This window comes from Homalodisca vitripennis, chromosome X (genome assembly GCF_021130785.1).
Source record: "Homalodisca vitripennis isolate AUS2020 chromosome X, UT_GWSS_2.1, whole genome shotgun sequence".
NCBI lineage: Eukaryota > Metazoa > Arthropoda > Insecta > Hemiptera > Cicadellidae > Homalodisca > Homalodisca vitripennis.
This window is the reverse complement of record NC_060215.1, coordinates 139,821,680-139,832,798: the sequence shown is the minus strand read 5'-3', so window position 1 is coordinate 139,832,798 and position 11,119 is coordinate 139,821,680. Positions and strand designations below refer to the sequence as shown.

General features: G+C 34.0%; 1 protein-coding gene across 1 annotated transcript; it reads left to right on the top strand.

The window, feature by feature from the left end:
* Window positions 1–10,888, top strand: LOC124369915 (phospholipid phosphatase-related protein type 1-like). The gene is made up of 7 exons (XM_046828095.1): window positions 1–180; window positions 3,695–3,888; window positions 4,677–4,815; window positions 6,150–6,261; window positions 8,203–8,325; window positions 8,907–9,172; window positions 10,706–10,888. Exons 2-7 carry the CDS (start codon window positions 3,743–3,745, stop codon window positions 10,871–10,873), a joined length of 954 nt encoding a protein of 317 aa, XP_046684051.1. The 5' UTR covers window positions 1–180; window positions 3,695–3,742; the 3' UTR covers window positions 10,874–10,888.
* The last annotated feature ends 231 nt before the right edge of the window (window positions 10,889–11,119 follow it).

Below are 11,119 nucleotides of genomic sequence, written 5' to 3'. Positions count from 1 at the left end.
AATTGCATCTGTGATTGTATTCTTCAAGTGCTCAAGTGCCCCCTTATTACCGGTAGCATGTAAACTGAATAATTATTGTCTGTTGCATTGACAAATTCTTAATATACAAGGATCAGTTGTGTTATAATTTCAGCATTCATAATTCAAATATTCATAAACAGTAAAAAGTGGACATCTCAGGTAAGTGAAAATATATTTATGTCACTTTAATAAATTAAAGATTAATATTTTTTTTCTTCTTGAAATGCGAGTTTATCAGGATTCAATAATAATTTTGTTATATAGTAGAATCCTTTACAAATAAATTAGGGAATCAAATCATCTTTATTTTCTAGTGTTTCTCTGATAAATCAGTTTTTCAGAACAACTATTGTCATAAATTCTTAATACTAAATTATTTTAACATAATTGGGAATTTAATGTATTAACATTTTTTTAATCTTAATTTTAATGGTACTGTAATGTTTTGTGGTCACCGGGGAGCTTATTGTAAAGTTTGGGACCAAAGTATGAAAAACTCATCCTCCCCAATTATAGTCTTTCCTTAGGAAAGTAAAGCCTTCCACCATGGTGAGACCTGCGCTGAGACACCTCGTCACGGAAAGAAAGCCTCTCGTAAAGGTCTCGTCGGGCTCGCGGATTGTCAAACCACTATGTGTCATGCAGCAAGTTAATATCCTGCACAATAGCATCTACGGGCAGTATATCAACTATTTCCCAGTACTGTGATAAATGGTCGAACCTTCTCGAGTAAAATATAACGTGAATGGCTGAATTTTGAAACCTCTGGATCCAGTATGAAGGGTTCATTCCGGATTTGCAGTGGCTGTGCTTAGGCGTGTTTTTGATGAGAAGAAGTACTGTGGTTCGAGAAGGGTACGCTCATCATTTATAAGTTAAATGTTGTGACCACAATAAAATAACAAACATTTTTCAAGTTTTGGAATTACCATTTGGAAGTTTGGTTGTCGTGTCCTGTATGCTTTTAGCAATAAAGTTCCATCAATCAGGCTTGAAGACCTGACGAATAAGAGCCCGGTGCAAATCTACTATCTTTACTGTAAGGCCCCTCATTTTCACACCTATCTTGGACTCCCCCATCCCAACCACTATGATTAGGGCCACATATCATATAAGTGCAGTATGAAACCTTTGATTGTATTAGTGACACAAGACATGCAATGTTATAAATTAAGGCTCAGAAAAATGAGCCTTCAGACTGCTGTCTGTGGAGTGAGAGGTTAGCTAGTAAATGTTTGAAGAATAAAAATCTATGGTACATGGCGCAGCCTTAGCGGTGGCCCTCTGAAGTAAACTCAGAATTTTGCTTTTTTTTTCTCATAGGACAAGAAGCTTATAAATTGCACTTAGTCCTGTAACAACCTTTGCGCTGCTTCCGGAGTGATAGGATATTCAGGATGGGTAAGGTTAGGGAGTAGGGGCCGCCTTCTATCAAGATTCATGAGGAAGAATTAGGGCACTACATCTCAAAGTCATCCCGGAAGAGGGGAGGCCAGCTCTGAACCAGCCTCTCCAGTCAAAGTAGGCAGGGGGTGGCACACCCTTCTTGAGGTTAACAAGAACCTCTGAGGTAAGGGAACAAACCCCACCAACTCCAACAGTCATCTTCTACAGTAGACTAGACCTATCGAATTGCCCATGAACCCCAGAATCTCAACATTTGCGGTTAGTGATGTGCCGCTACTGGACATCCATAAGGTTGCCCAGATCGAAGTGGCACATCGGTTTTTGCTGTGCCCAGTGGTGGGTTCAACTGGTAGGTATAAACCAGCCAGAAGTGATCCCTGCTGGGTAACGATTGGTTCTGAATTTTGCTTACTTTTATGATGTTGCTGATGTACCTGCAAGAGTCAAAACGAATACCAAAACAGTAAAAAGATCTAGCAAACTGCTTGCCAATGTTTTACGTTAAACTAGCGCAGAGCTTGCTGTTTGCATAATTAATGCCATAGATCATTTCTTAATTTAACTTTTAATAATGTTTTAAGGATATTATTTGTGGAACTGAGGCATGTGATGTGTCGTCTCATACTTATCACAAAACCTGTCAGCTTCGTATGTTAGTTCTTTGTTACTATGTTTCATATTAGAGTTGGAAGCTTTAAAAATTTAAAACCGTGATCAATACTGTTCGTACTCTCAAACCTAGTTTGAAATATATTTCTGTGGTGACGCTTTGGCGCACCTTCATGGCTACGCCCCCATGCACTAAAGGGGTGCTTTTTGTCCAAGACAGCTTCAAAGAGTATAGCAAAGGATTGGAAGCAGCTGAGTGAATGACTGAGGAATACCCTCCTTCTTGATGAACAGTTAACAGTATGTTGTCAACGCAACTGTTCATGTTATCATCGCTAATTTCTGAGATGGTAAGGCTTCATCCGAAACTATCAATTTAGTTTAAAAGTTCTTTGGTTTCAGGTTTAATGTAAAGAAAGTTTACATCCAAAATGACTAAATTCTTTTTATTTCCATAAAAAATTAAAAAATCTTGCAAATTATTTTTAAGTAGTGATAAATATCTGCAGGAGAACTGTAGGACACCACCTCTATGGTTTTCCATGTATTGTTTCTAGATTAAAGGTAAGTTCTTCCAAGAAATATGATGATTCATTAAGAGGCAATGTATGTTTCTTCATGTCAAAAAATTCCCAGTATAACCAATTTCTCGATGTATAATAATGACAATCACTGCTCCATCTTGCATAATACATCAGTTTTAAATTTATTATTCAGTATATCTACAAAATGCAATGTATTAGAAATACTGCACACATTCCAAAACATTAGTTTAAAGTTAGGCTTGAACTTTGAAAAAAAAAAACGCATAGATTGTCAGTTGAGACTAGGGGATTTTCACAAAGTTTGTTTCTGTATAAAAAAAAGATGCAGCTACAACTTGTCATGTAGAAACCCTGAAATAACCTGAGAGCTAAACATTCAGTGAATACACCTATCATTTACCTCTTAAATTCAAAAAAATCATCCCAAGGGAGATCTCTTGGATGTTCAGAGTCGTTGGGAGTATTCTACATCCTATTAATCTAAATTTGACTTCAACTTCCTTTTAAAGCTATTGTACGTTAACTGTTTTAGGCTACATAGGAGTCATACATTGTAGGGCCAAAGTAATTGAACCCTCTCTTGCCAAGTTTGAGACAAACCCTGGGAAAGTGAACCATGTTGTCCTAAAACAGCCACTTTTAACAGCCAGCTTTTAAAACAGAAGCATATTTTTAATGACAAGAGCCTTTAAATCCCCAATAACGTATTTTCCAATTGTGTCAATTCTAAACATGTCTCAATAATGACAAAGTCTGTCTACCAAAAACAGTTATAAGAAACAATTTAAATATTCCTTTCTTTAAAAGCAGTATTTATTGTATTTAAATCTTGATTAAGAAAGAAAATTCAATTATTTCACCAATTCTTAAAACATTTAACCAATATCAACATAGAACTATGGTTCTAAAGGAATATACATATCTCTGTAAGAAAGAAAAGGAAATTTGATCCTAAGAATTGTATCTTCTTGACTTAAGAAAGTCTTTAATGCTTAACTTTTAAATTTTGTTATAAATGTTTGTGTTATAAATTTTAGAAACGAGAAAATGAAAACATGCTATTTTATAAAATTGTGTTTGATATTAGATTTTGTTTTGTTCCATTTTTGTAGGATTTACAGAACTTTATGAAGACTCTGTCAAAGCCGTGAAGCACCGTTATGTCCACAAGCTCCTGGTCATCTACAGAAGACTTTGAAGAAGCTCAGTATATCTCTAGGCGTAACAACAACACTCTTAGATGGATAGCGCTTGGCTTGGAAATCCTTGGCGGGGTTCTAGTTACTGCCGTTGCTGTTTATTTGAGGTAATTGAAATGATTGCTCTACTTTGTGATTACGTTCAACTACTCTAAAACAGTGTTTTAATTTTACTCACTTGCTCAATATTTAATTCTGGATGCCAATGTGAATTTAAGAATTTTGCCTTCTTTAATAAACTTAATGACATGATAGCTATCTATCAAATAAAATATGGTACAGACAGGATCACGGCATTCGGTTAATTACTTATGATCATGTTTCATTTTCTATTCAGGTGTACCTCAAAGTCAAAGAATAATTATAAAGTATGCCACAATCTAGTGACTATCTTTGTAATTTTCCTGAAATCCCTAATTTTACACCTGTAATACTTGTAAATGCATGTATGAGAGAAGAAATGTAATATTTTGACGAGGTTGCACAGGATGGGTGGTTCAAGGACGTCTGGACATTATCATTGATATTATTAAATGGTTCATTTTAGTACATTCTTACTAAAATAAATCATTTTAAGACAATCACTTGTGCAACTTTAGATGAACACCATTTTTAATTAAGAGAGCAGGAACTTATTATTCTTATCTTGGACTAAAGGGACCTACTGCACACTTAAAATTAGAGGAATCATTTATTAGTTTCTGAAGACTTTTAAAATAATTTCACTGTCCTGATCATCTAGATATGTTGAATACTTGAAAATTTGTTGATTGCATGACGTAGTTAATGAATACTGTGTGTTAATACAATGAACATTAGTATAAGACCTATTTTTCTTATTTATTAATATCACATATTTATCAAAGGATAAGCTCGATTTTTTTATTTTTTACAGGCTAGCCCACTTCCAGCCACCTGCAGAGGACTTGAACTGGAAACTCTTGTGTAATGATATGAGTCTATACGAGAAACAAACTACTAATGACAACTCCATTATGCTGTATGTCATCATCTTGGCAGTACCCAGTGTCTTTGTGAGTTGATTACTGTTGAGCAGCAACAATTTTTTACTTTTTTGCCACAGATAGATAGATACACATTCTTTATTTATAAACTCATGGAGAATTGTAATGGCACCAAAAAACATTAATCACAATAAAAAATTGTGGAAGTTTAACTCTTCCCACACGTATTATGTGGTAATCTTGCATGGTTAAATGAGCTTAAAACGTATATGACGGGAAATTTCGTAATTTAAAGTTTTATTTTATGCCATGAATTGTAGTTTTTAAAACCAGTGATAAAATGCACTAGAGTGTTGACTGAACCTCAGACAACAGCTGCACTCCATTCATTGTTCTTGGCTTCCTGTTATCGATCAGAAACTGGTTTTTGTACCTACTGAACGCCACTTTAGAGTGTACGCTGGTGCGTTTGATGGGTTTTTAAGTACAGGAAGAGTGCCAGTGCAACTCTTGAGACCGGCGTGTAAGCTTTGTTCCTTGTGTAATGTTACGACTAATAGTAGTTTATTTCTTTGAAATAGTGATTGCATCTGTTTGCATTGAATTCCTTTTAGTTGTATATTGAATTAATTATAAAAATGGTAACCCAAATGATGAAAAATTGTCATCAATTCGTCAGTGACATTATAAAACATATATAACAATATAAAAATTATTAAAAAGTTCAGGTTTTATATTATTTTGTCCTACAATAAATTCAGAAATCTAAATTCAAATAGAACTTTAAATAAAAAAAAGATATTTTCTTGTATTACCACGCTATGGGGAAGTACATAAACTTATATTCAGCATTCTAAGGGTTAAATTAGGTAGTCTTACATTACAGATATTCTTGTAGGGTATAACATTGTTAACTAGTAAGCTACTTAGTAAGTTCACTTTAAACTTTTTTGTATTTACCACTGGCATATCTGGAGCATTGTAATATCTTACTCAAGAATGGTTGATCTTTATTGTAGTGTACTTTTTATGACAATAATTGTTTGTATTTATAGCCACTCATGGCTAAGTCTTTGGTATACCCGTGAGACAATATTAAGGTTGAGTTTGAGCAAATCAATCACTGTTAAAATAAATTTCAATTAATAGCTTACACCTGAAATATAGTACAACATACTTGCATTTTCATTAATCTAAAAAGAAGATTAAATACTTTTCTGCAATGTTTTGGAAGGGTTCCGATATTAATCCACTTACAGCTTCTACAGACATATGCATATCTTACTTACGAGTGACAAAGAAGTAGAAGAATGATGTTTAAAGATGTATTACATAGAGCTTAAAAAATGATGTAAATAAATTAATATGATATAATATTATTTGGGTATTTTGGCTTGTTTCAGATTTTTTTTGGAGAAGTCGAGTTTGCTTTATTGTCTAAGAAGTCTTACTTTGAAAATATGGACAAAATGGAAAGAATGGGTAGAAACCTACCAAGAATGATAAGAATCTATGGTAAGTATTCATCTGGTTCATACCAATGAGTGTCAAATAAATAAAACAGAGTAGTTTCTTATACTAAGTGGACGTTAATGACACAACTGATCTAAGCTGTTTCTCACCACGTTCGTACCAAAGTTGTAAAACGCTGGATCCATATTACCAGACTTAATTAAGAACCCTATATACTCAAGGTTTGATCATTAACTTCATCATGTCAGAGATGCTCATTGCTTTTACTTTGCATTATTTATCTCCCTAATTTGATCACAAATACTTCAAATAATAAATCTTCTGTCATCCACTCTTTTTGCGGATTACACATGTTTGGTTTTTCACTATAGTGATTACGAGATTCTATCCCAACACTCTCGACTCCTAGAGTGGTTCACGGCAAACAAGCTACTTCTAAACATTTCAAAAACAAATGTTATGAAATTCCATTCCCAAAAATCTCTTAACATCCCAAATCAATTTTGTATCAACACTCATATTCTCAACAATGTACATTCTACAACATTACTAGGGGTTCATTTAGATTTCAATCTAAAATGAGACTCCCACAATAGCTTGCTAGTTAAACATCTTAATTATGCAACTTTTGCCCTGAGGTGCCTTTCTAAATTTTTCTCCAGAGAAACTTTTACTTGGGTTATAGTGGCTTATTTGAATCTAAAGTTAGCTATGGTATTATATTCTGGGGTTTCTGCAATGCTCCCTTGTTCAATAGGATTTTCTGCATCCAAAAAAGAGCATTAAGGGTTGTCTTGGGGCCGGACCAGTGAGACTGCTTGTGTTTAAAACCAAACATAGCTTTTCGATCTCCAGTCATAATTATAACGCTAGACACAAGAAAAGTCTCTTGGTTGACCAATTCTGTCTTCCCTTGCCTCAAAATTCAGTTTTCTTTTTTGGACCTAAGCTTTTTAATTCCCTTCCACATTAAAAAAATGTCAATAATTTAAAAAATGTTAAAACAGATATTATCCTGATTTTGTTAGGATATTCCCGACTTTTTAAGAAGTGTCCTAGGTCCCACCATAATTCCTATCGGGAAGCTAATTGTCCAAATTACTTGAGTAAGCGATGCAGCAAGCGTTCGTATACAGAACAGAATGACTGGATTACATTCCTGGTGAATCGGAAAATTCCTGGTTTTGTGCCGTAGCACAAAAAAATAGAAATGCAGTAACATTTATTTCAATGTACAAATTCTCAAGCATAGAGTTTAAAATATAAATTGATGGCGATACAAACTGCATAATAGTGCATAATTAGTGCATAATAAACATTTGTTAAGTATGATAAACACTATGTATGGAATATTAATTAGGAATGGAAGTTTTAATCCTACCTTGTAATGATTACATTATCATCGTTTTATACTAGGCTTAAATTTATACTAATTTTGGTTTATTTTGTTTACATTGTAAGTGGTTTTTATTTTTTTAAAGTACTTAAAATTTTAAAAGTTCGTTTAAACTTGGGTGTTCAAAATTACAAAAATATTGAGCAATCGTATATTTGAGCTTTATATAACTTAGTTTTCATATAAAATAAATCAAATGAGATAAGCCGAATAATAAGAAGCTTTATGAAAAACTTTTACAAACTTCCTTGGTTTTTAAGTGCACGAATAGCATAAAAAGTCAAGTCAAGGCATTCAATTTTGCAATTTGTTTTCTTGGAGGCAAGCTCAATTTTCGTATTAAGATAACTCCCAACCTCGATCCCGATCTTTCTTAAAGTCAAGTTGATAATTTTGGTCTCATCCTTCCATGATGTCTTTGTTCTGTACTGGTATAATGCATGTCCATTTATTGTTAAAGTTATTTATCTTCCTCTTGCGGTTAATATAATGCCACTTAACAATTTTCTCAAATATGTATTTTCATTGAGAGTAATTGAAATCTAGTGAGACTTGTAATCAGACTTATGAATTGTTATTCTTTGCAGCCATGTTCTTCATTGGTATAATGCTTGCGTCATTTTCGTCTGACTACATCAAGATAATGATTGCCAGTCCAAGACCTTACTTCCTTACCATCTATGGCAGCAACTGTCCTTTGGCCTTTAATGGTAATAATAACTTTTCTATGATGTGTTCTAGTCATATCCATTAGCCATTTTAAACTGTTTGAAGTTTAAGGGAACAGTCAAATTTACAAGAAATTGATTAAATACACAACAGTTTCTAAGTTAGTTAAAAGTTATTTCAAAAATTAAATAAATATACATTTTGTATTGTATTTAAGTATTGGTAACAAATATTAAACTTCTATCTAACCAGTAAAGTGTTTTGAGACAGTACAAAAATGAAATTGTTTATATATTAGGTGTCGTATATAAATTAATTATGATTATATCAAATGTCATTAATATGCAATATATTAAATACCAACAATAATTGTATAACAATAATTTGTTTGGGGGTACATAAATATTTCTTGTCCTGCACAAAGTAAAGTTTATATCTTTCCTCCAATTTATGCAAATCTTCAAGGGTTTTAAGATACAATTTTTCCATTAACCATTAAATTTAGATGAAAATTAAAGTTGTTTAGGTATGGAACATCCTAAAAACTAAGGTTCTAAACATGATTAAAATACATACTAAATTAGAATTAAATAAAAAATAATTCAATATTCATTATTTACAGGTACGAAGACTGATGATTTCTATGAAGCATTGAAGTCATTTCCGAGCCACCTATCCTGTGTCGCTGGGTTTACTTGTGTATTCGCAATAGGCTATGCACACAAAGTCCGTGCACAGTCTAGTACGCCTCTGCTGACTCCCATCATGACTCAGGGTTTCCTGGTTCTGGCTGTCACCACGAGTCTCGACCGTTACACCTCTCACTTTAACCACACTTCGGACATCCTCGCTGGCTTACTCCTAGGACTTGTCTTGGCTCTCTACACGGTAAAACTTATATATCACAAGTACTTTACGGTTCCTGTCACACAGGAATCTGCAATGTCCGTGAAAATGCAAATTTAAACTACATATCAATCAGAATACTTTATTCGTATACATCAAGTACAGAATAGGCGTCAGGAGTAGGAATAACAAAATGGAAGTTACAAGTAACCTCTATTTTGTTTTACAGTGTTATATTAATGATTAATGAAGTTTTGAGTATGGTGGTGGTCAACTGTGCGGGGACGGGTTGTCACTGGAACATGACTGAAGATCTCCAATTGATCTTCAACTGAGTAGAATGGTCTCTCTGCAAGCCAAGCCGATAGACGCTGTCTTGTACTGCTTACATTGGGGTCTTTAATTGTCTCTGGTAGTAGGTTCAGAAACTTCACTCCCATGTAGGAAGACTTTTCTTCAAAGAGTGAAAGATGGTATACCGGTAGAATGAAATTCATAGCCTGTCGAGTGTTTCGGTTGTGCCTTTCTATGCCTCGTTCAAGTTGCAGTCTGCAGGCGTAGGTTTTTACAGCTAGGATGTACTTGCTGGCCACTGTTAAGATTTTCAGTTCACGGAATTTAGGTCTGCAACTTTCTCTTTGGTCAATCTCTGTTAGTATACGTATTGCTTTTTTCTGGTGGATAAGGACACGCTGTAAATTAAGGATACATAAGTGGTGGTTAGTTGTTGTTTGTAGCGGAAGTCATTTCCCACCAGTTAATGTCATTGTGCGTGCACATCCACTCGGATGTTCCAAGCTAAACGCTCCGTCCAAAACACTCCCGAACATCATGTAGCCTACGTCAGTAGGAATGGCCCCATTGAAATACATGTTAAGCGTTTTTCATTCCCATCCAAGGACATCCACGAAATGGCCTTAAGACTTGGCATTTATAAAATGAGGTTTAGGCATTTTCATTCCTATCCTAAAACAATATTCTCTATTTAAATATTAGGTTTTGTAACATTACCAGGGGGCTACTTTTTGTGAAAAACCTTTGTTTCAGACATGTAGTACACCTTAAAATAAAAAAGATTTTTCAGGCAAATATATTACAAACTAATAAAAAAACTGTAAATTCCAAATATACAAGTTCAACAAATAAAAAAAGGATATGGAGAAAACTGCATCATAAATTACAAATAACTGTTTTAAACAAAAGAAAATGCAAATGTTATTCCAACTTTTTTTGGATGACAATAAATCTAAAGCAGGCAGACCTTTTGATAACCTTTTCATTATATCCTAATTTGTGGTTCTGTAAACACTGAAGACAGCATTCATGTACAAGGTGTTATAAAATTACGTCCCATATTGAAATCCACAATTATGCACGTCCTTGGCTTGCTAGGGGTTAAGTATAAGAAAGAACTGCGTGAGGTTCTAACTTTTTATCCAGAAATGAGTTTCTTATTTAATCAAATTGCAAATGTATTGTACATTTCTAATGCAGCATTTTTGTATGTTGAACTTTAATTACTACAACGTTTTATTTATGAATTTATTAAACCAAACAAGTAAAAATTTGTTTCAGAGTAATCTACTTCTGTTTGTGCTGAAGCTGAGGTCCAAATCGAACGATTATAGTAGATGGCTTAACTTCCTGGACTTTATGATTCCGAGGGTGTCCATGCCACCCACATATTCTGCTGAGGCGATGAATGCTAGGACCACAAATCCGCAGATAAATAGCCAACAATAAAAATTATAACACACATGCTTTTGGTTTATTTTTATTCCTAGAGTAAACATTAGTTACTTTTCCTAAAAAAAGGAGAAAAATTATTAACGGCCATATGCTGTCTCTACTAAGAGTTGTAGAACTGTCATGACTTATTATAATCTCAAGGAGAAGATAAGAGGTAACCCTCTCCTGTACGCATTAATTAGTAGTCAATGGCGCAGTGTAGCGGGTACAACGGTTACCGCACGATAACCAGATCAAACA

Excerpts from the sequence above, each read along its gene's own strand:
- LOC124369915 (XM_046828095.1), top strand. The coding sequence starts at position 3,743 with ATGTCCACAAGCTCCTGGTCATCTACAGAAGACTTTGAAGAAGCTCAG. Across the intron at positions 6,262-8,202 it reads AAGAATGATAAGAATCTATG|CCATGTTCTTCATTGGTATA; the intron begins GTAAGTATTCAT and ends TATTCTTTGCAG. Across the intron at positions 8,326-8,906 it reads CTGTCCTTTGGCCTTTAATG|GTACGAAGACTGATGATTTC; the intron begins GTAATAATAACT and ends CATTATTTACAG.